The following is a 22,886-nucleotide window of genomic DNA, read 5'->3' as shown; positions in this document are numbered from 1 at the left end:
CTTAAAGTACTTTCTAAATTTTAAAATTAGTCATATATTTATGAACAAAGTAGGCCTATGACCTGTATAGTGTTATTACCCTTTTCATCATCTTCCAATCATCAACTTCTCAAGTTACCACACACCATGAATCTATCTATTCAGTTGTAACTTCAGAGATGACGCGTCGTCAGAGCTGGCCCGGAAACAATCTAATATCCAGCAGACTGTTGCACGTTCAAAAAAGTAACGGGGAGGGGATGACATTTTAATGTTGTCCCACATCAGATGAATTCCCCCGCCTCCGCGAGTTACGAGGCTGCTGATGCCTTCAGAGACGATCGGTTATTGCGAATACTTTGTTTGCAGATGATTAGGTAGACCTGATGAAACAAATACAACAGCCACGCCATAAATCCGGGGGCACGGTCGTAACGACCTTCAGATTTGTGTTGAAACGGTTTTTGGAGAGGTGTTGAGAATGAGCTCATCTACGGTCATTCTGGAGGGGCTGTGCGCGACGTTGAGTTTTCCGCGGGGCACTTGAAGGCACCGCGGGAGTAACGCTGCTCCCACTGGGCGCAGGAGCCTCAGACGGGACCAGAGCTCGCGGCCTGTGATGACAAGGTAGGACGTCTCCGCGTGTGGCACTCACTAACTGACGGCGCTCCTCTCACTGGACGTGAGCTCCAGTCGGGTTTCTAAAAAAAAAAAAAACCGGAAAGGCGAATTCACATGTCAACCGCCGTTAACGGTAGCGTCCGACAGGTTCCTCCGTGCCTCTCGCCTGTCCAGCGGCGCGGTTTTTGTTCTCAGTCCTTTGAACTGCGCCCGAGAGACACAAACGAACCGGGACCGTGTTCCGTCGCTGGACGCCGAAAGGCAGCGGCGCGCGCGCGCACACGTGCGCGTGCCTCCTTCCTTGACCGCTTTCTGGCGGCAATTCAATTTCGCGCCAACCCGCAGCGTGGTCCGCCCAGCCGCGGGACGTGTAACCCGGCGTTCGCTCGGCCGTCGTGGTGTTGTGGCCGAGGCGGCTGCGCACGTGTGCGTGCAGGTTCGCACACAACCGCCCACGCTGCTCCTCGCATGTCGCTCCATGTGCCCTAAGTGTGAGTTCCGCCAGAAACTGTATCTAATGTCGTCCACCGTGACTGCGACCGTGAAGTGGTCCCGTTGTCCACGAGTCCGATTTTATTTTTAATAATCGATTAATCATTTGATCTATGAAAATGTCGAAAACGGTTCAACTTTTCTCAATTTCAAAATTGAGTGGAATTCAATTCAAATAACCCAATTTAACCGTTAGGCACTTTATTTGTGTGAAAGCATCCGTGCATATTCTACATCACCATGACGCATCTTCAAGTGCCCGGCGGAAAACTCACCGTCGCGCACAGCCCCTCCACAATGGATACGACATCCAGGGAACAGTCAGCAGTGGTATGCTGTCATAAGTCAAAATAAATCGTGTTGAAATTGTATTAGTTATTTAAGACTAAATCACAAAATCCATTGCTAACACATGGATTAAAAAGAAAATCCTCTCTTTTTTTTTCTTTTCTTGAAAAAATATCTAAGTGGGCATTTGAATACCACAGTAGTTAGAGATTGATTTGGTGGACTTAAGCTGTAATTTCCTGTGATCGTCGGCCACAGTAACTCGTCACACTTGTTGTTAATGACTCAAATCGTGATCAGTAAAACTGAATCTGTGAAATAATCCTGGGATGGGAATCTGCCCAGCTATACCGTTAAACGTGATCTTCATTGATATACCAAGTTCTTGTTTCGCTTTGGTCTTAATACGCCACTGTGACAGGTCTTTCTCTGAAGTTGCCGCCTTCAAGGAAAGGGTGTGTCTGACATTTTCCAGTGGCAGCACGTGGTTAGTTGGTGTGTCACAGAACCTGCCGGTAGAAAGAAGCGGATGTGTGGTTTTCAATAGGAGACACAGACATTCCTGCAGCAGCTTGGCTCAAATCTGCAAGTCACTAATATTATTTTTGTTACTCCTTATATACACACTGTATTTGGTTGTTATGGCACTAAGTTTTACGTGTCGCGGCAGGATTTGTTGTTTTGCAGTCTTGCATCAAAGTGTAAGGCTTAAGTTTTGTTGTATTCTCCTAAATTGTACCACAGGATTAATATTACACCTCTAACTAACATGGAGTCTCTCAGGCTATGAGTGAGTCAGTGTTCCGTGTCATACTTTCCAGTGCTGTTTATGACTCTCTCGACTCTCAAGCAACGGGAAGAGCAAACCAGAACCAACAGCTGAGGGGACAGCAGCATCGGCCCACCACTGAGCGCACCAGAGCATCTGTTTTAGAGGAGTGGGTGTGAAGTTTCCCCACCTGTTCTGTGGCTGAGTTGACCAGTGCTAAGCTCAAAGAAGCACATGTCATCTATTAGTACCCATGCTGGCTCACTAAAGAGTTTATCTCTTGGCTGGTAGCAAGTCCTTGCTGACTCATTCAAGGAAGCATGCTAACCATGCCTCTCCCCAGTCTTACTCAGTGCTTTACTGCAGTGCTACGACTGTGGTGTCATCATCCTAGTCATAGCTATTCATCCAGACTTCTTGAACCCACTAAAAAGACAGGCAGCTGGAGACCGGCTTTGTTCCTGCTGTCGCTGAGTGGCGGGAAATGATTTGGGGCACTCAGGATCAGGTCGGGGTGAAGACAAAGGATTTGGGACCTTTTATCCCCCCTTCCTTTTTTTTTGCATGGCCGTTTTTTTCTTCTTTTTCTTTTACAGAGTTTTCCCCCAGGATTAAACTTAATGCTTCTCTCATTAGTGTCTCTTGAAAGTCTTTTCCTGTCTCTGTGTAACTGTTTACTTCTCTTATATGTATTGCCATGATTACATCCCAGTTCTACAAAGCATGCCAAATGGGGTGTCTGCTAAAAGCAAGTCTTGAAGCAGATCGTAACACCACAGTTAGTGAGCTGTGCCTCCGACACAAAGCAGATGAGAGGATAAAAGCAGCGCGATTAGCTGGAATTGTCTTGCACATGACACATGAGCAAACACAATAGCTGTGTTCAGATTCAGGAGCTGCCTCCTGTGGAGGGTGTGGTCTACCTGGCAGGCTCAGGCCACGCCTTCATTTGCTGCATAGACTGGGAGGCCGAACTAAAATCAGACTGTCTGATCAACAATGGATTCCTATTTTCCTTGACCACGCCCTTACCACTGTTGCCTAGCATCAGAGCTGCAGTTGCCCACGGTTCGAAAGTTCGTCACCGGTGTGCAATGAATCCCGGAGTGGGATAAGTTCGGCTGGGAAGGATCCACCCGTTGGATTCCTCGTTATCCAGGAATGGAATGAAGTCTTGCTAATGGGACAGCTGAGTTCCGCTGTTGTGACGCAGTCGGTCCTCAAATGTAGCGGTCGAAGGAGGCGGTCCAAGAATTGGGACATAGCTATTGGTTATAATCGAGGTCAATAAAAATGTTCATGAGTTCATGTTTAAGTATCGGTTGATAAGTCGATAACTTAATTGTGACAGGCCCAATAGTTGACTTAGATTTAAATCTTGAGAATATTTTTGGCTGCCTGACATTGGTCATTAGTTTTTGTAACTGACTGTGTTACAAGTGGTGAATGCAAGCGTTGTAAACACTTACATTCAGTATTAATTCAGACTCGTTTTCAGTCAAGATACTTGCTTTTACTATCACCATTGTTGTTTCTTGTTTTTTAGTATTTTCTGTAATCAAGCAACCAACTGCAGAGTAGACGATCTGCTTCCTTTTTACACTGGTACGTACGCGCCCATGGTACGTGAATGGTCCCATGATATGCGTTTCCAGGCCTCTACACTTAATGCCTCGGACACACTACATGATTTTCAAAGTCTTAAGATTGCTGTACCGTTCATACTACATGACGTGCTGTCTTGTAATCGCAGGCCTTCAGTCGTTGTGCTGTTCACAAAACGTGACTCATCTATAACGGGGGGTTCACACACTACACGATCCTTCACCAGGAGAAATTTCTCCAAAGCACGTTTTTTCAAGAAAACATGTGACAAGTAACACGGGAAAATATGCGGTACACTTGAACAGGAATTGTTTGTCACTTTCACTATGGACGTCAAAAAGAACTGTTCAATATATTCCAGGAGACTCTTATTTTGACAGGTCAGAAACGGGAAGTAGTTTGAGCGGACGCTCTGTGTGGACAGAGAGAAAATAACTTGACTTTGAATGTGCTTATATCTGCATTAAATCTAGCTCGAGGTTACACTCATCTGCTGTTGTAGTCAAAATGCAGAACATGACAGAAAAAAGCCCTGCGTATAGTCTGCGCAATGATTTTTTTCAGATACACGGAAAAGGCAGAGAATATGTGTGAAGATTGTTGTTGTGTTGTTGTGCTACAGTTCCTCCCCCGGGTTTCAAGTTGACGCACTCACTGCCTGTCACATCACAGCTCACACAGGAGATGGTTCCCTGCTGGTTCCCCTACTTGTCCAGATATTCAGCCTGCTAGATATCTGGAAAAAAATATTTTCATTGGTGTCATCACCAGGAACTAAGAATCATTGTAATTTTGTTACATTTAAATAAGCCCTTTATACCTACAATGCGGAGAGGTCCTCCTCCATGGCCCTCCATGTTAGTAATAGTTTTTTCCTATTATGGTTCGTCATCTCTTGGTGAGCTTGAACTGCTGGAGACATGCAACATGTTCAATATTGGATTGGATTTCTAAAGGTCCAGGCAGTTGTTGGACGCTTGATTTGAGTGAGACTTTGTCTGTTAGAGCATTAGGACCCCCACAGTGTTACCTGCTTGGTTTGATACTTACCCACATACCTCTCTGTCCATGTGAAAGTGATGAGTGGACAATTTATTTGGCCACCTGTCCATAGCCTACCTTGCCAGAAATTAGCTTTGGTTCGGATTGAAAAGTTGTTTAATCTTGTTCACTTTTATTTAAAAAAATTCTGTGAGTAGGATTTCATCAGGCCACTGGTATAAAAGCCAGCGTCTGACATGAAAGGCATGTATGGACAAACTTTTTGAATGGATGGCTACTGGCTTTGAGAATTCATACATGAACCCATGCATTGTCTCCATGCAGAAAAATTAGTAATCGGAATTGTACAACTCAATTATCAACATTGAGACGCAACTTAACATCACCGAGCTTCAGACTGTATGGTGGAACGCTGCAAGCGGATGAGGCACGTAACGTACGTCCCTCTGGTGTCTGCTATGTTCCTTACGGCTGAACGTCACGGACGTAGAGTTATGTGCGTCGTGTTTACATTCTAAGCCCCTAACCCTAACCCTTTTCATTGCACAATGAAAGTAAGAAATACAAAACGTGTATTGCTTTAGAATCGCTTACTTTTCCTTAAACTCCTCATCCACTATCCCAAAAAATGGGATATACTTAGTGTCAAGAAAATGAAAATACAACATAAGTCATCAATTATTAACACAGAGTGACAAGCCAACCTAATATTTATAAACATGATTTGAAAAAATGATGAGGCTTTGAGCATAACATATGGAGGATTATGGCTCAATAATTATGACCAACAGCAAATACTTGTGGTAAACAGTGTACTATGTGTGGTAAGTGAAATGGAATAATTTAGAAGCCTGTTCACCAGACCCCATGGAGTGGAATAATTGATGGAGTGGATGCTGATTCAGGAAGACGTAAACCGTGGATGTCTTAAGCAGAAGTATTTATTATTAGATCTCAATATTGAGGAGACTTCCGGTTCACTACACAGATCAACAGGTTCACAGTGTTCGGCGTCCCAAGACAGTCTGCCCATCCCCAGTCTCTGTAGTGTATTTAGCTTTGGGTAATGTCGTCATCTCCCCGCGACTATGACCCCTTGAGAGAGACTTCAGCTATGATTGTTTCGGCTTTCCAAAGATAAGATGACCTTGCTTGGTGCCTGAGAAGACTCATCTTAAGTCTTTCTCAGGAAGGATAGACGAAAATTCCTCAACAGTAAGGAGCCCCAAAAAAATTCAACTCATGGCTTCAATTGTGCCAACTCTCCCAATGAGATGGCAGACTAGTCTGAACTGCTCCTATTTGGCAAGATTTGAACTATATTTTTTCACCTTGACATTATAGGAGGAAACAATAAATCACTGTGGCTCTTTTTCCATTGGAGTGCTGATTGTTGGAGTTGGATGTCGCTCTCCACAGACTACAAAGTGCCTGTGTGTGTGTGTGTGTGTGTGTGTGTGTGGGTGTGGGTGTGGGGGGGGGGGGGGGGGTGGGCACCATGTCAGCTGGCTCGTTTGGTGATGTGTTAGGTTGAGAGAGGGATACTATACAAGAATCTGGGACATGACTGAGCCCATGTGTTTGAAACTGTGAGTTGTTGCGGTGTCTGTAAAACCACTGGATATTATAAAGTTTGACCTGACTGGGTCCCAAAAAAAAATGCAGCAGAATTTAAAATACTAATCTGACAAAGGGTTTCTCAAAATGCTTTTCACACGGGCTAAGACATTGTCAAAACACATAGGGAGAGTTAAATAATGACATCTACTTTGGGGGGTAGTTTAGTTAGTTTGTTTAAACAAGTTGAACATGATGATATAAAATACGATGGATTAAACAACGTGACAAAAACCATCAGTTTGCAGAAGGCCTCCAGAATGTTTGTTCTTGTGACATGGATGTTGAAGAATGAATGTTTGGATAAATTGTATCAAATACATCATCAACGCAAACAAAAACTCAATTAAGAGATTTAAACTACTAATGCTGAATAGACTATCTCTGCAGCATGAAGATCCTTGTAGGAAGAAGAAAAGTATGTATTCCGTATAACACGGTATTTACCTTTGATCGGCTCCTTATCTCAGCCATCCTACAATCTACAAGGAAGACATGTATTGGTACCAATAGTATAGTTAAGTACTGTAAGTTAGTAAGGTGGGGGGGGGGGTTGTCACAAAAACTAGCTGGACATCATTTTGACATGTCTGAGATATTGCAAATCACCAACAAATATTCAGTCATTTAACTGACTGAATAACAATCAAAATTCTAAATAAGTTACATTTGAAAAATGCAACATCACACATTTCATCCCAGTGTATCCATCAGAATCAGGAAGAATCATAATCGGTCTCCCTTTACCCTGGCCAACTGTAAATGCCAAATGATCAGGGGTTTGTGTCATTTGAAAGGCAATGTATGATGGATTTAAAGGGGCAGTAAGCCGTCTTTTTGTTGTTGTGACTTTACTGCTCTGGCCGGGCCATGAACCCAGGACCTCGATATGGGAGACAGACGGGCAAACCACTTAGCCAAAACTGCAGCGTTGCAGCGCCACCCGCTGCCATGTCTCTTAAGGTGTCGACGAGTGGTGTTTACAAACTGCACTCGCAGTGCTGTTGGTGTAACCTGCACCATTTGTTTCGTTTTTTTCGATTTACGGAGCTTGGGTTGAGCCGAAAACCCAGGTTGTTTTTTTTCGGCGCACACACAGAACCGACAGCTAGCGGACTATGAGGAAATATTTGCTAAATTTTACAAAACGTGTATTGCTTTAGAATCGCTCACTGCCCCTTTAATATTGCTAGTTTACTCCACCTGACGCCTTGTACAGAAGCCATCAGGCATAGGGTCTCTGTCTACTAGTCTATGTATTTATTTAGTGTGATCAAATCTCCCTCTGTTTATAACAAACCAGAGTGGACACATTAAAAGTCTGGAACAGCAAGAGCGCAACAACCCACGGAAGTGAAAATCCCATTCATATTCTGAATCAATATTTTAATTATTAGCCAAAATGTCGCAACAATCCAAGGTCGACTCACCACGAGCTGCGAGGTTGTGAAACGACGGTATATGCACCTGTATAAGCCATAAGTCTGTATGATATCAACCTTGTTTTGAGGAAAAAAAGGTTATATTTGCGTTATCATTGAGAAGTACTACACTACCCACAATTCTAAAGTGTAACTTTAACCTCTCTGAATCTGAGCCGTTCCAAAAGTGGGAGTGGTCACTGTTGAGCTCATTATCTGCTGCACTTTATTATTCGTCACTCTTAACTCTCCCAGCCTGTAAAAAACTAGAACCCCAGGTTTTCCAGTGATCTGATTGGTCAGTAGTTGGACTGGTGACTGGCTTTGATCTCTTATATTGAACTTAACCTGTTCCGGAGCAGGTTATGCTAGCCTTACACCTAACGACTTTCAAGTGATTTCACTGTCGTAGACAAATTTCCATCGTTCCTGTAAAATCATGAGTTTTGCTTGAGTTGAGGCGCGCTCCTGTCATCTCGATCGTTTGGTGTAAGGTGGTGATCTGAGCTGTTATAAGCTGGTCTTTTTTCTCGTCCTGACTTTCCGATAAAATCCACCTTGTTTGATATTATCATAAGTTTTTAGTCTTCTCTCACGCGAAGAGTGAAGTGACATGAAAATTCTCCACAACCAATAGGTGAGCTCTTTCCAGAACCAAACAGGAAGCAGACAATCGCGTAGGGGTCAGAGAATGCTACATGCTGCAACATCGCATTGGAGACTCCGATGAAGCCTCGAATGCTGCGGTTTCGAAACTACCTGGTTGCGTGAACGGGGACAGTGCAGGGGACAGAGCAAGCAGGTAGTTTTGAAACCGTGGCGTTCGAGACTTCACCGGAGTCTCCATGCGATGTTGCCGCATGTATTCCCGTCGTCTCCGCATTCTGCGCCTTCTCTTGATCATGATGTATGTTTTGTGTGATGAGTGTTTTAACCCATTTTCTCAGTCTGTAAAGACTTAAGAATTAGAAAGTTGAGTTTTGAGTGAGTTTTTTCTTGTTGGCTTATATTTTCTGTACAGACTGCACACACACACTAGGACACCTAGTGGCTAAAAGCTGACTCAAAACTTTGTGGCCAATGACAAATTGTCTAGATGTGAGAGGGTGTCATACTGAAGTCTTTTAAAAGTCTTTTCAGTGTCTTCTCAAAGTCGTCTAGTGTATTGGCGGCATTAGCCGTTCAGCATAAGTTACCATGGTGATTTACCCAGTAAGAACAGTTAAACCCGATAACCGCAAATCCTGTGTTGTAGTACAGGCCTCTGGTAACTTTCTGTGTAAGCAAGCAGCAGGCATGCAGTCGTTGTTGAACATACAGTCTCATGCCTGTTGGACTCACTCACATGCCATTCAGACATTTCTTATAGATAGTGGTTTCTCAGAGTAAGGATCCAGGCCAGTTTAGTCCAAAGTCAATTAGGTATAGATTAGATGCATGTTCCTTAATGGGCTAGTGTGTGTGGCCTCCTTCATAAATGCAGTCTCTGTCCATGCTTAGTGTATACTCATGACCAGCCACATCAACCACTGGCTTCATCCTGTCTCTCAGCAAAAAGAAACGAGACAAGACGTTTCTTGCTGCCAACGATGGCTGATTTAACTTGGAATTAATCAAATCACACGTGCTGGTTTTATGAAAAATGATTAATGTATGTATCAGGTTTTTTCTCTTGCCAATATCTTGATCTCGCAACAAACACTGTCGCGGTACAGATTTTTTCCTTACCACACAAACTGATAAAATCATTGTTGCCTGGCTTGTTTATGTCCATTTTTATTTACTAGCAGTCTTCTTCCTCCCCTCTGTGAAAAACCAATGGCAGGAAATGAATCACATAGGGATCCACTCATAGCTCTTCTAGGGGTGCGGTTAAATTGTCAAATTGACTTTATTCTTTAAATTCTTAAAAAAGGAGCTTCAATGCTTCCTTTCCTATCTCTTTTAGCATAGGGTACACTTGAACTTCCTATGTGAAAGGAAAGGAGATATAGACGGCCCACAATTTATTGTGGCAGTGATATTTAACATGACGCGCCATGCACGAATGTAAACGATTCAGTCCGAAGTAGAAGAAGAGTCTGAATATGACCCAGAAGAGACGCACGTCATCATGTAAGTTACTGTTGCATATGAATCATTTACATTTTATGTCACACAGTGGTAAAACACTGAAACATGCTGATGGAGCGGCTGCGTTTTTTCTAGTTCATCTTCGAAAAAAGGTTAGTTTTACCATGGCAGACGCACGTCAATAACATCTGCCCGTCGCATAATGACGTATTACAGTGAAAGTCGAGTCGGATTCTATTAGCAGCGCTTTCGGCTTTTCCTAAGTCCCATCAGTCCTCCTTTACACCTTTCCTTGACCTCATGACGTTTTCCACTGAGGTCAAGGAATAGTAGATAGAAAGGACAATTTGACCGCTCCCCAGTAGTCAAAAATGTCTATGTGTACCCTAAAATAATTATTAGTTTATTACAATGACGATCCATCAGTGGTTTTCCTTTACAGCTGTTGCATTTAAGAAGTCTTGTATTCAGAAGATCCATGTATTCATTGTGGCAACCTCAACTTTGCCTTGTGGTGTTTAGCTTGATTTGATGCTAAATTGGCTTGTGTTTTTTAAGATAGTGTGTTGTTGAGGAATAGTTATTCTGTTTGGAAAATGAGTCACACAGCTATCTGAGCAGATGTCTTCCATCAGATCCAGGGGAAAAGATCCTAGCAAAGGGGAGTGCAAGACCATAAATAATGTTGCATAAGTTAAGTGTGGAGATGAGAGCTCAAAAAGACGAGAAGAAAAATGATTGATGTGGAGTGAGTGATGAATGACCATATTAGAAACTAAAGGCCAGGGGAGCAACAGACATGAAATAAATGAAAAGGGTTCCAAGGAGATGGGGTGGATGCGATGAAGTGAGGAATTAGTAGACGCTAGCAATCATGGCAGGGGAAATGAAGTGAGAAATTAAGAAGACCTGGGTGTACAGAGATTGTACATGGAGCAGAACAAACGGGAATGTAAAGCCAAGTGACTCAAGAACATTGGGGACTAATATAGTTAAAAAAACAACCCTTCACTTTCTCCTCGTAGTTAGCTGTTACAAGCCTTTCTAATCTCACACGATTCTTCAATTCTTATAGCAAACTTTACCCCGGGTGTTGATGTTTAATATACCAGAGAGTGTCACACATGCCTGGAATGAAAATGTGAAAGTGTGTTGGACAGGTCGGATGGAGAACAGGGTGTTTCGAGGTAAAGGAAAGAGGGAGGGATGGACACTGAGATGCAAAGAGGGGCAGGTCTAATGTGCAGCAGACAGTTGGTTAGGGTCAACCCACTAAACCTCTGTATGGTATAAAATGGTTCATGCAGCGCCTGTCCAGCCTTTAGTCACATCTGACCGGAGATAAGAGGAGGCTTTTTCCCCAATGATAGCTGTAAGTAAAAAAAAAACAGGCGACTACTTAAGTGTGTATAGGCACAAAATGTGTCAGAATTTTCACATTTATTTAATACTGTGATTGAGACTTTCGTAACTTCTGTGCAACTCTGGCACAAAGTGGTAAGAATTATTTTCAATCATGATGTATGTTTTGTGCGATGAGTGTTTTAACCCATTTTCTCAGTCTGTAAAGACTTAAGAATTAGGAAGGTGAGTTTTAACTTCTGTCTGCATTGTAAAGTTTGAGTTCTTCTGCCACTGGTGCTGGCACGCAGTCCCCAAACTTGGAGCACACCGATAGTTTTGTCTGAATTGGTTGACTGTATTTTTCTCTGTTCAAATGACATAATGCAGCCTATTGTTAAGTTGATGCGTCGGTCCTTTAAAATCTAATCTGAATGACAGAAAGAAGAGACAGATGGCAGCTGACGATAAAAATGTTGTGAGGCACAGATATGTCTAGTGCTAAAAACATGCATGTTATCTTTGCATTTCAGACCTGGTACTACACTGATCATACTCTGACTGTTCACGTGCCTCCGCCTCACTAGCAACAACCATGACGGCCATCAACGCTCCTCGGGACAAGTAAGAGAAACTCTCCTAAAGGAAGAAAAACGGTTCTTTGTTTAAGTCTTGTAAAGAACTATTCCTGTCAATGAAAGACCTATTAATGTTGTTTTCAATCTCTGTTCAGTTCGTACAAATAGAGACCCCTAACAAATATGCTGCTCTAAATCGTTGATAATAAGTTGAATGACTTCATTGATGTACTTTTCTATGAACTTCCCTTTGTCTCTTTCCCAGATACAATGCAGTATGGATCATTTTCTTCATCCTGGGTCTGGGAACCCTCTTACCATGGAATTTCTTCATGACGGCAACCATGGTGAGTTAAGCAACATTTTAGGACGGCTGCAATCCTGAGAATGTTTGCAGGAAAAAACATGAAAAACAGACAGATAAGTGAAAAGAAGAGCCCCGTCGGTGGATTTGTGGTTAGTGACTATTAAATAAACAAAAGCTGGACTTTGGTTACTTTGGTCCCACCCTTAGGGGGCACTTTAGTTGAAGCTCAAATATCTTGTACCTGAGCCGCTTCAATAAGTACAGCCATACCATGGCTCCATAATTTAGATTTTCACACAAGCTTTAACTGTTGGACATGTAGGCTGTGACTTCAAATTGTGCTTGTGTTCTATAGCCTTCAATTGTGTTTTATTTGTGCACTATTTTAATCATTGATGTTTCATCCAAGAGACCTCCCACTTTTTCAAATATGCACTCAGTTGGCTCTTTATTCGGGTTCAGCCGTGGCGAATGCAGTCTTATGCAACAGTCCTGCAATAATTCCTACCTCCATTAAGACCCAGATTTTGCTGAAACTGTTTTCAACTGTATGGTACAATTTGTGGTGCAGTTATGTTATTTCGATATTTCTGATATTGAATCCAGCTTCATTGACTTTTGTTTGGCTATTTTCCTGCTACATGTCTGCAAATTATATTGATGTGATTCAAACTTGTAAATCCACATTCATTTTGTTATATTTCACTGCAACTGTTACTGGTGGGTCAGTAGTTGCCAGAGAAGATACCGATCATTGTAATTGTACGTCCCCTGCCATTTCATTCCAGTACTTCACCAGTCGGCTGAAGGACCCACCCACCGATCTCTTCTCAAATCAGACAGCCAACGAGACTTCGGAGGGCGGAGACACTCGCACTCTGCTGGAGTCAAAGTTTAACAACGTGATGACGTTGTGTGCCATGGTGCCTCTGCTCATTTTCACCTGCCTCAACTCCTTCATACACCAGAGGTATTTTAATTTCAAGCAAACAAAATGACCATGTAGATTTATATAGCATGTACACTTGAAATGAGTTGCAAAGAAACCCAAAGACCAACATTTCTACTGCGAGACCACAAGCCTCTCGTCGATTTCTTGAGACAGTGATCACATTCCACCATGTATACTACATATACTGTATACAGTCTTTGGAAAAAGAAATGTACCAACTGGATTTAATGTTTTGACTGAGGGAAATTAAGTTACATGAGACATTTGATGGTTGCCGTTTTTAGAGGTAAACTTTACACCTTTTTCTCTTCCTGATCTTTCTGCCCACTACCATGCTTATCTCGGGGTCCACTGCAGGTAACCAGATCCTGTTTTGTGAATGTTGGTTTGTATGCCCCGGGGATGTTTGCTTTAATTAAGTTGGATTGAGAGAGATCTGGGGTGGACCCCGACCCAGGCTGATTCTTCCCCTGGACAAACACACCCAGGAATGCTATTTATGTTCTCTGCTTCCCCCAACCCCCTTTATATCTCTCCCTGCTTCTCTTCCAAACCCTGCCTCTGTTCTTTTTCTCCTGCTGTCCCTTTCTCCCTCAATATTCTGACTTCCTTTTCATAATGAACAAATCCCTTTATGAACTGGCACGTCTTGACTGTCTTGCACTTTCTGTCAGAATGGCTTCAACAGAAAACTTCTCAGAAGAAAAAATAAAATCCTGTCTCTATTATAATTAGAAAATATTTCTGCTTTGACCCAGTTTTCCACATTCCCCTCTTTTTTTCTTGTCAAATTTTTTCAACTTATCAGGTTTTACTCCCGGAGTTTCTTTTCTTTTCTCTTCTTATTATACTAAACATTTTGTATTTTTAATGTGTGAACTTATCCCAACATTGATTTTATAGTTTAACTCCTAAACCACCCTACAGTGGGTATAGCTATCTTTTTGACTTGTAGTTTCTGATGGTTGTGTATTGTTGGGTATATTTCAGTTTAAATTGTCTCCGTTGAATTCCCCCAGGATTCCTCAGAAGCTGCGGATCTCAGGCAGCCTGACGGTCATCCTGGTGGTTTTCCTGCTGACCGCTGTATTCGTAAAGGTGGACATGGCCCCGATGCCCTTCTTCACCCTCACTATGATCAAAATTATCTGCATCAACTGTGAGTTTTTTTGGGAGGGATGTTATCTCATTGTGTTCTGCTCTAACTCATCAACTCAACTCAAGTCCTTTTCAATTGACACAGATGTTGTGGTAGTGGTTGCAAGGAAAACCCAACTAACGTTTTTCTCTTGCACAGCTGCGTCAATCTCCTTCACACTTCACTTTCTCTTGGTATTTTTCATGAATGTGGCTTTTTGTATTGGAAGATGGTTTCAACCTCCTCAACCCTGTCCACAAAGCTCTGATTGTTATTTCTCGCTTGTCAGCTGTTTCTGTATCCAGCATGAAAAGGGGTAAAGTTTAGATTCTCACATGTTACCTTGTGAGTGTCCGGTCAATAAGGGCAGCCCGAATAGTGGGAAGTCTAATTCCCAGCAACACAAATTACAGCCTGAAACAAAAAAACAAAAACATTTTCAACCTAGTAGTAGTATTATTCATTGCATCTATTTGCCTCTAACTCGTTTCCATGTGGAACTCGTCCAAACAATTAGTTCCATGTGTCTTCTCCCCCTTTGATCAAAATCATCCGCATCCTTAGTACTGGGAAAATCCCTCTCATATTGATGCACACATGCTGTCTTAAGACACTGAGCTTCAGATGAGTCACCGAGTTTGTTTATGTACAATGACTCCATGAGCAGTGGGGATAAGCTCCCCCCCCTCCCCATCCCCTGTCGGGCAAGTCCTGACCCCCTGATCCTCATAAGGAACAAAACATCATGTTTCATTTAGAGGGGAAGAAGTCAAGACCTTGAAGCTTTGATACAAACATTGGCACATTCCTCTGAGTGGACACATGTTGAGAGATTTCTGTAGCTAATTAAAAATCCAAACGTGCTCTATAAATTATTGTAATCTGCTGGTGTGATGACAGTTTGTAAAAAAAAAAAAGGCCTTATTGGCTTTGTGTCAAGTGAGATAAGGAAAATAATAATTATATAACTGACGTAAAACTTTTGCTTTGCTCCATGTTGTTTTCATCAAGGCTGTTTGTGACAGCAGTTCCGTTCTAAGGACCTGTTGTCTTTTTTTTTCACATTGACTGTGTAAACATACTTTCGTTCCTCAACAAGCTCGTCCTGTTTCCTCTGTCCCTGCTCAGCATTCGGGGCGATTCTTCAGGGCAGTCTGTTTGGCCTGGCAGGGATACTGCCTGCTTCCTACACCACTCCCATCATGAGTGGACAAGGGCTGGCCGGCACCTTCGCTGCCTTCTCCATGATCTGCGCACTGGCCAGTATGTCTCACACACTGAGTGCTTGTTCACCTTTACTATCATTAGTCTTAGCACAAAACACAACATTGGTTAATCAGTCATTTATCAAGGCAAAATGACAAACATTTGATAATTTTAGCAGATTTGCCTGATTCAATATTAGGAAGTTTCACTTGGGTTAAAGAAGAAACTTGATGACAATTAGTTAAGTGATAGAAAATTCCTGGGACGCTTGCCTGAAGCTGTGGTCCACGAGATAAACGGTTAAATTGATACTTTGGACACAACACTTCTAATTGTATGTCTGGTCTTGTGTGCAGCTGGATCTGCCCTGCAGGACAGTGCGTTTGGTTACTTCATCACCGCCTGTGTTGTTATCCTCCTGGCCATAATGTCCTACCTCGCTCTTCCCAGGATGGTAAGACCACATCTTCTCTAAACTCAATGTTGTTTTTATCTTTTACAACCTTTCACATGTGATCACATTTTTCTCTCATCAACTTTGCGCCTGTGCACCGAGTGCCTCTGCAGTGAGGAGATGGAGAACACCTTCATCTCCGCATAGATGCCGTCCTCCTTTATCTTTGCTCTACTGCCTCAGTGGACTCGGCTCAATGACGCTGTTGATTTTCGTCAACAGGAGTTCTTCCAGTACTACATCGAGAGTAATGGCTCCAGACCCTCTGCTGATGAGGAGAACAAGATGGACTTGCTCAAAAAAGGTACCGTACACGTTTTGTTCGGTAACAACAGCAATATGTTGCACGCACCCAGTGAAACAGGGGGATGAGTGATCGTCAATCGGCCAACACAATGATGGTGTGACGCTGCTGTTTGTTTCTCAGACAGTCCAGCAGAGAAGCGACCAGTGGTGAATCTGATGGGGGACGAGGCCAAACCCAGCGTGTCCGTGGTCAACATCTTCAAACAGGTGAAATGACGACGACTCCCTCACATCGCAACAAATTCAGATTTTCTTACTGTCCAAACTATTTTGGATGTGGCACAATTGACACACCGACTGTCCTCAGAGTCAGTATAAAATAATGCCTGTGCAGTTACAGAGGCTCTTGTTATTAGATCCCCCAGGTACAACTTAGAGCTGCAACAGTTAAGCGATTAATTGATTACTAAATTAATTGCTAACTATTTTGATAATCAATTTATTGGTTCAAGTAGTTTTCTATCGGAAAAAAAGTCAAACTTCTCTGATTTCAGCTTCTTAAATATGAATATGTTCTGGTTTCTTTGCTCCTCTATGACAGTAAACTGAATATCTTTGGTGTGTGGACAAAACAAAACATTATCTTGGGAATTTGGGAAACACGATTGACATTTTTCACCATTTTATGACATTTTATTGACCAAACAACTAATCGATTAATCGAGAAAATAACCGACAGATTAATCAACAATGAAAATAATCGTAAGATGCAGCACTAGTATGACTGTAGATGTACGTAAAGCATCCTACAGCCACCATGCCCTTCTCCATCCTCCACCTCGTATGACAGCGATTCAAGCGGTTGCACAGTGTTGACAACGTTCTCCTTGGTTCTCTGATCAGATCTGGGTGATGGCTCTGTCGGTGTGCTTCATCTTCACCGTCACCATTGGAACCTTCCCAGCTGTCACCGTCGAGGTCCAGTCCACGGTAGCAGATGGAGGCGCCTGGAGTGAGTCTCAAATTTTCGTCCCTCTGCACAATGAGAGGGATGACTGCCACGTTTTTTTCCCTTTTCAAAATGTTATTCTTAAACTCATCAGGGAATAAACCTTTTTGGTTCTCCACTGGGAAGATTGTACGCGCGTAACATTTTTAATCCTAAAGGAAGTCTTCTAATTTTAAGGAAAACAAGTTGCAAGACAATAAACAGTTTCAGCTTCTACTACCACGTCTTTTATTTATCACTAAAAAGCTATAATCGTCTCCAACAGTCAATGTTTGAAATACGTGAGGCCCAAAACTTTTGGGAAGCTTATTATTTTACAGTTGTATGGACTTGTTGTTCCTGTTTATTTTACTTTCTCGTCACATGGTAATGAGAGCAGCCTGTAAAAATCCTGAATCCTTTAAGCATAAGGGAGATTTGAAAACCCATCCTGTAATGTAGTGCAGCTTAACGTTTGCAGTTTTCTCCCTCGTGGTGTTCAGAAGCGATTGTTGGCCTGAATTCAGACGACATGGCGTCAAGGCTTAAAAGGTTTGAAACGGCAAAGTAGTGATAAAGATCTTTTGATACTCCGTCACAGCTGTGGATCCAAACTGCCTGCAGCTGCCGTCCTCCACGAAGGAGAGAGCTGCTTACTTTCCGCTCCACCTTTCGAAGTGTAGTTTTCTTTCAAGCAAACACATTGGCAGTCTTGGTTGTTAACCGCAGCTTGTTTGTTTTGCTCCCTTTTTTTCAGAGACTTACTTCATCCCTGTATCGTGTTTCCTCCTCTTCAACGTGATGGACTGGGCCGGCAGGAGTCTGACGGCCGTCTGTATGTGGGTGAGTTAAACACTGAGGAGATGCTTTTGACGACGCGCTTGCTCCTCCTTGGCTGATCTGGAGATGAGATGTGTGAAATGTCAGATCAAACCCATAGTTAGTTAGCTTGTTGGCTCAGTGATCAGGATTCATGGAGACCATACTAGAACGGGAGTGCCAGGTTTGACTGGCGCGGACTCTACGACTCTCAATACGACTGGAGCTTATTTCAAAACGAACAAATACCGTAGTAATGACAGTAACCGCCTCACTCGGCCTGATAAACAAGTGGACTCGCCGATCTGCATTGTTTATGATACCGTTTGCCTCAGAGTCCATTTAAAATGACCACATCAAAATATTTAGTGCGAGCTGCTGTTGTCTGGCTGGCGAGTGGTGCCAAGGACAAGAGCCCACTTGTTGACATTTTAATGTAGACATGAAAATGTTTACACATGAATAAATCACTGAGCCATGAGTTGTGGGAAAAAATAACGAGGAGCTTTTTTTTTTTTTGTCTTGGAGAGAAGTGTGTGTACAGCGAGGATACAGACCATCTCCTCCGAGGTGCTGGTCTGATTTTTGTGCTTTGGTAAGAACCAGAGAGGCTTTTCCTCCTGCTTCCAGTCTTACAGGAGAACTCCCAATTCCTTGTCAAAACCTGTCACCTACATTACCCACAATGCACCACATCAGCCATTTCCGTCCTGCTGCAGGTTTGAATAGAATATTTCTGGTTCACAGTATTTCAGTAGTGGTGTAGCTACCACTTGGTTGCCCCTGTCCTATCTGGCTTCACTGTGAACCCATCTTCAGTCAGATACGTCCACTCACTTTCTTTAGATTTCATCATCTAAACTCTCACTTTGTAATATTGTATCAGTGTTTCCGCTGGTAACGTTTCAAAATGTTTTCAATCCAACCAATCATTCATCTCATCCAATGCTTTGGTGACTCCAGTCTCCGCCCCACTCATTGTAATGACTCTAATACCAGACAGTCTTGTTATAGAAAACTGCACGTGCATTCATTACAACCAACAGATATAATTTTTCTTTTTAATGGAGAGAGTAGCAGTGTACTGAGGAGAGTTAAGATCTGTGCGTCTCTGTCTGTATCGGAGCATGTCCGGTGCAGTGGGTGTGAATGGAGTGAGATTGGGTGAGGTTGGCAACAGAAAATTGTTTACAAGAGCACAAAGTTCTTAAAGATCTAGCCCCCTAAATTGCTGTCAGACTTCACCAGATTGATGGATTTAACTTGTACAAAATGTGAAACGCATGCATCACGGAATACAGTTGGTGAACAGCACTAAGCTATATTAGTAGTGGTAGTAGTTAAAATGATCTTACTTAGGTTTTTTTCTAAGGAAAAGAAAAACAAATGCAGTTTTTCATAAATAAGTCTGTATTTCAATGTCCCATCATAATTTATATATTGTGGGCTAGACCAGACTATATCTTTCCTGTCCACATTTAACCTCCTTGTGTTTTTCATAAATAAGGTAACTCTGGGGAATAATGTACTGGGTTTAGATTTAAGTGATAGATAAAATACAATTACAAATTTGGAAATTGGGAGAAACATTATGAAATGGAAATCAGAAAGTCATCAGATGTAAGGGTTAGGGGTTAGGGGGCTCATTTAGATTTAGCCAGACCACTGAGTTCAAAACAGCCTAATCTGTTTTCTACCCCGGGGTATAAAACTGGACTAGCCCTTTACAAGGCTATAGCCTGGGGAGGGAGCGGGTAAAGTTTGGGCTGTTTCGCTGGGCTCAACATAAATTCAGCTCTCTGTAAAATTTCATCCAGAAATGAACAAATGAAAAATCTAAATTCCTGTAATGCACAGGAAATAATCCAATTGAATCAATTAATTTAGAAACAGTTAGTGAACATGGTCTGAGCAGGAGTCAGCTGCACCTCCACCATGTGAGTTCATTTACCTCCGGTGACTGAGGGGCTCTGCTCTGTCTCACCGGCTCCTCCAGGCAAGTTATGTGCAAACTTGTTTCCCCCAAATGAACGCGTTGGGCATAAATTTGGACATAAAGGGGTTCACAGTTCATATTAATAAGCAGAGGAACTGAAACGTCACGTCGAAACATGCATTTCTGTCCTTTGAGAACATCCACTCGTTGAATTAACCACATTGGGGTATTGAATTATTATTGTTGAATTTTGTCTACTACAGGCGAGACAATGTGCATCAGATGTTCCCAGAAAACAAAGAGATGTCTCCTATAAACCGATACTTATATATTTATCAAACCACAGAACGTGGCAGTTTATCTGGATAAATAACTTCATTATTCCAAATGTTGTCATTTTTTTCTCCAACGCTAAACTAATGGATTAATTGGTCACTTGTTGTTCCCAGTAAAGGGAACACTCACGCGCACACACACACACGTTTCAGCGTCTGTTTCCCGGTGGCTGATGGTTCTGTGTCTCTCCCTCCAGCCGGGTAAAGACAGCAACTGGCTCCCCGTCCTGGTGGCTCTGCGCGTCGTCTTCATCCCTCTCTTCATGCTGTGTAACGTTCAGCCCCGCTACTACCTCCCTGTGCTGTTCAGCCACGACGCCTGGTACATCATCTTCATGATCTTCTTCTCCTTCTCCAACGGATACCTGGCCAGTCTCTGCATGTGCTTTGGACCAAAGTAAGTTAAAGCGCACGCACGCACGCACGCACGCACGCACGCACGCACGCACGCACGCACGCACGCACGCACACACACACACACACACACACACACACACACACACACACACACACACACACACACACTAGGGGTGGAGCCCAGTGAGAGTTTTAGAGGGAGTTATGCCTGAATTACACAGAAGGCTGAAAAATTAATTGATCTGTTTGTGAGGTGTTGTAAGGCAGATTTTAACTTTAGACAGATGAGAATTACCGTGGCTGTCTTCCCTGCTTCTAGTCTGTAAACTAAGCTTACTCAGTTTTAACTAAATATATATATTAACCCACAAGTCACACATTTGGTCATAAACATTATTAAATGTATGTATGAAAAACCAGCTTGACCTCTTAATCTACATCTAACTTTAGGAAAGGGAGCACATATCTCCCATGGCGTTGAACCCTTTTTAAGTCATGTGGAGTTATGCTTTATCATAGTTACCATGTAATTAAAAGGTGGAGCTTTTATTCCGACTGAATTTTGTCCCTCTGCCGTGTCTGTGCAGGAAGGTGCCGCAGCACCAGGCGGAGACGGCCGGGGCCATCATGGCCTTCTTCCTGTCCCTCGGCTTGGCGCTGGGCGCTGCAGTCTCGTTTGCTTTCCGGGCCATGATCTAAAACATCCAGTAGAAGTAGACCAGACCGCCTTCCAACCACTTCCCCCCTCACCACCCTGATGGGAGAAGCTGCGTTAGAACCACCGGACTGTGTGCTGCTCTACCACAACGTCTGACTGGGTGGAGGCAGCGCAGCAGGAGACCAGAGGCGCTCGGTCTCCTCGTCTCATCCAGTCACCACGGCAACATAATGAGCTGAAATGTTACTGAATAGTTTTTATTTCCTCTCCTCTCACTGGGTTGTTTTTGTTGTTTGTTTGTTTTTGTTCAATCGATGCTACTGATCAAAGATGCCTTTTCTCTTAAAAACCAAAAGAGTAAAGGAAAAAAAAAAAGTTTCCCCGGATATCAGACAGTCAGTGAATGAAGACAAGCCTGTACACTCACTATCCTCGAGCCCTCAATCTCTCAAACGCTTTGCTGCGTAAAAATGTAATGTTAGATTGTATTAATGAAACAAAAGATCTTTTTTCCTGTTAGCATTCACATGAAGTCACGACGGCGGGTACATGAAGTGTAACATGTTTTATGCCTGCGGCTCTGCGATGCAGGTGTTAGTTCCGCCTGTCGACAAAACCTTTTAAATAGAATTCCCTAGATTGTAAACTGTGATCCTCCCATGTGACTTTTTTGCACATGGAACATGAAACGTGACCAGGACGCTGCTCTGGACTGGTGCAGCTTTTAACTCGGAACAAGCCAAATACACAAGGACATGGGAAAATGAAGAAAACTGAAGGGAGGTCATGACCCGTGAACCGCTCCGCTTCCCTCCATCTACTTCCCTGTTAACTCGGCCAGTTCCGCTTCTAAGCATCGGTCGGTTCTCAGCGAACGTAACGATGGACTGAATCCTAAAGATGAAGTTGTAATCAATGATCTTCACCACACGAGTCACAGCTCCCTGATACGACGCGGTATTTGTGGTCGACGTGTCGCCACGACGTGCCATTTTGACTGAGACTTTTTCTCTTGAGTCTGTGCCATTTCCCTTCAGTAGGATAAGATCTATACCCGAAGTAGTTATTAGCAGATTATTTGTTTTAATGAATGACGGCAGATAAAAATCTGTCTGGCGTGATATTTTTTGTCTCTTTTTGATGCTACTTTTTTTTATTAAGCCTGCTTTAGTTCTACACATTACTATTACTCATCATAACAGCCTGTTTGTTTAAAGAGCAAAGCGTTGGTTCCTCCGTTCTTGGAGTTTTGGTCCATGAGAATGTTTCTCATATTGCAGCTTAAAAAAGTTCGTTCAAATAAAACTGTATTTTTAAAGATGTGGCTCCTCCTGTTGGTCATTTGTGGAAACGCGCGGCTCGTCGGTCTCCTGTCAGCTGTGAGAAATGAAAACTCGGGATACAGACAGCAAAACATTTTCTCATTAAACGTTCAGACGATGCTATTTAGAGATTTATGAGTATGTATGTGTTGGGAACCTGTCATCAACATTTTTATTTTGCATACATTTACAACCATTTCATTTAAGGTCACATCTTCAGACGTCTAGTTTTGTTAACCGATAGTTTTGTAACTACCTATTGGAATATTTACTAAAATAATTCCAAGGAAGCATTGAGAAGCTGGAGGTATGAAATGTTGACATTTTTGCATCAAATGTTTCCCATTAATTGTCAGTTGATCTTTGAAGATTTTGTCAGCTC

At 42.7% G+C, this 22,886-nt stretch overlaps 1 protein-coding gene and 1 long non-coding RNA gene across 4 annotated transcripts; one reads left to right on the top strand and one right to left on the bottom strand.

Moving 5' to 3' along the window:
• Positions 1 to 453: 453 nt before the first annotated feature.
• On the top strand, positions 454 to 22,500 carry LOC118283633 (equilibrative nucleoside transporter 1). 3 transcript variants are annotated; one of them, XM_035605853.2, is made up of 13 exons: positions 454 to 606; positions 11,742 to 11,832; positions 12,052 to 12,133; positions 12,882 to 13,063; positions 14,065 to 14,204; positions 15,312 to 15,446; positions 15,746 to 15,843; positions 16,066 to 16,147; positions 16,271 to 16,356; positions 16,993 to 17,101; positions 17,835 to 17,920; positions 20,365 to 20,564; positions 21,112 to 22,500. In XM_035605853.2, exons 2-13 carry the CDS (start codon positions 11,804 to 11,806, stop codon positions 21,221 to 21,223), a joined length of 1,341 nt encoding a protein of 446 aa, XP_035461746.2. In that variant the 5' UTR covers positions 454 to 606; positions 11,742 to 11,803; the 3' UTR covers positions 21,224 to 22,500. The 3 variants fall into 3 exon arrangements, with proteins under 3 accessions (XP_035461746.2, XP_035461748.2, XP_035461747.2); XM_035605855.2 differs by lacking the exon at positions 454 to 606 and adding an exon at positions 8,187 to 8,431; XM_035605854.2 differs by lacking the exon at positions 454 to 606 and adding an exon at positions 11,113 to 11,239.
• Positions 4,353 to 7,934, bottom strand: LOC118283634. Its single transcript, XR_004784619.1, has 3 exons — positions 7,804 to 7,934; positions 4,579 to 4,666; positions 4,353 to 4,490 (listed from the first exon to the last, which is right to left on the bottom strand). It is a non-coding gene; the product is annotated as an uncharacterized LOC118283634 (long non-coding RNA).
• Positions 22,501 to 22,886: the final 386 nt, after the last annotated feature.

The sequence above is a fragment of the Scophthalmus maximus genome, chromosome 10 (genome assembly GCF_022379125.1).
Source record: "Scophthalmus maximus strain ysfricsl-2021 chromosome 10, ASM2237912v1, whole genome shotgun sequence".
NCBI classification, from domain to species: Eukaryota; Metazoa; Chordata; class Actinopteri; order Pleuronectiformes; family Scophthalmidae; genus Scophthalmus; species Scophthalmus maximus.
This window is presented reverse-complemented; position numbering and strand designations above follow the sequence as displayed.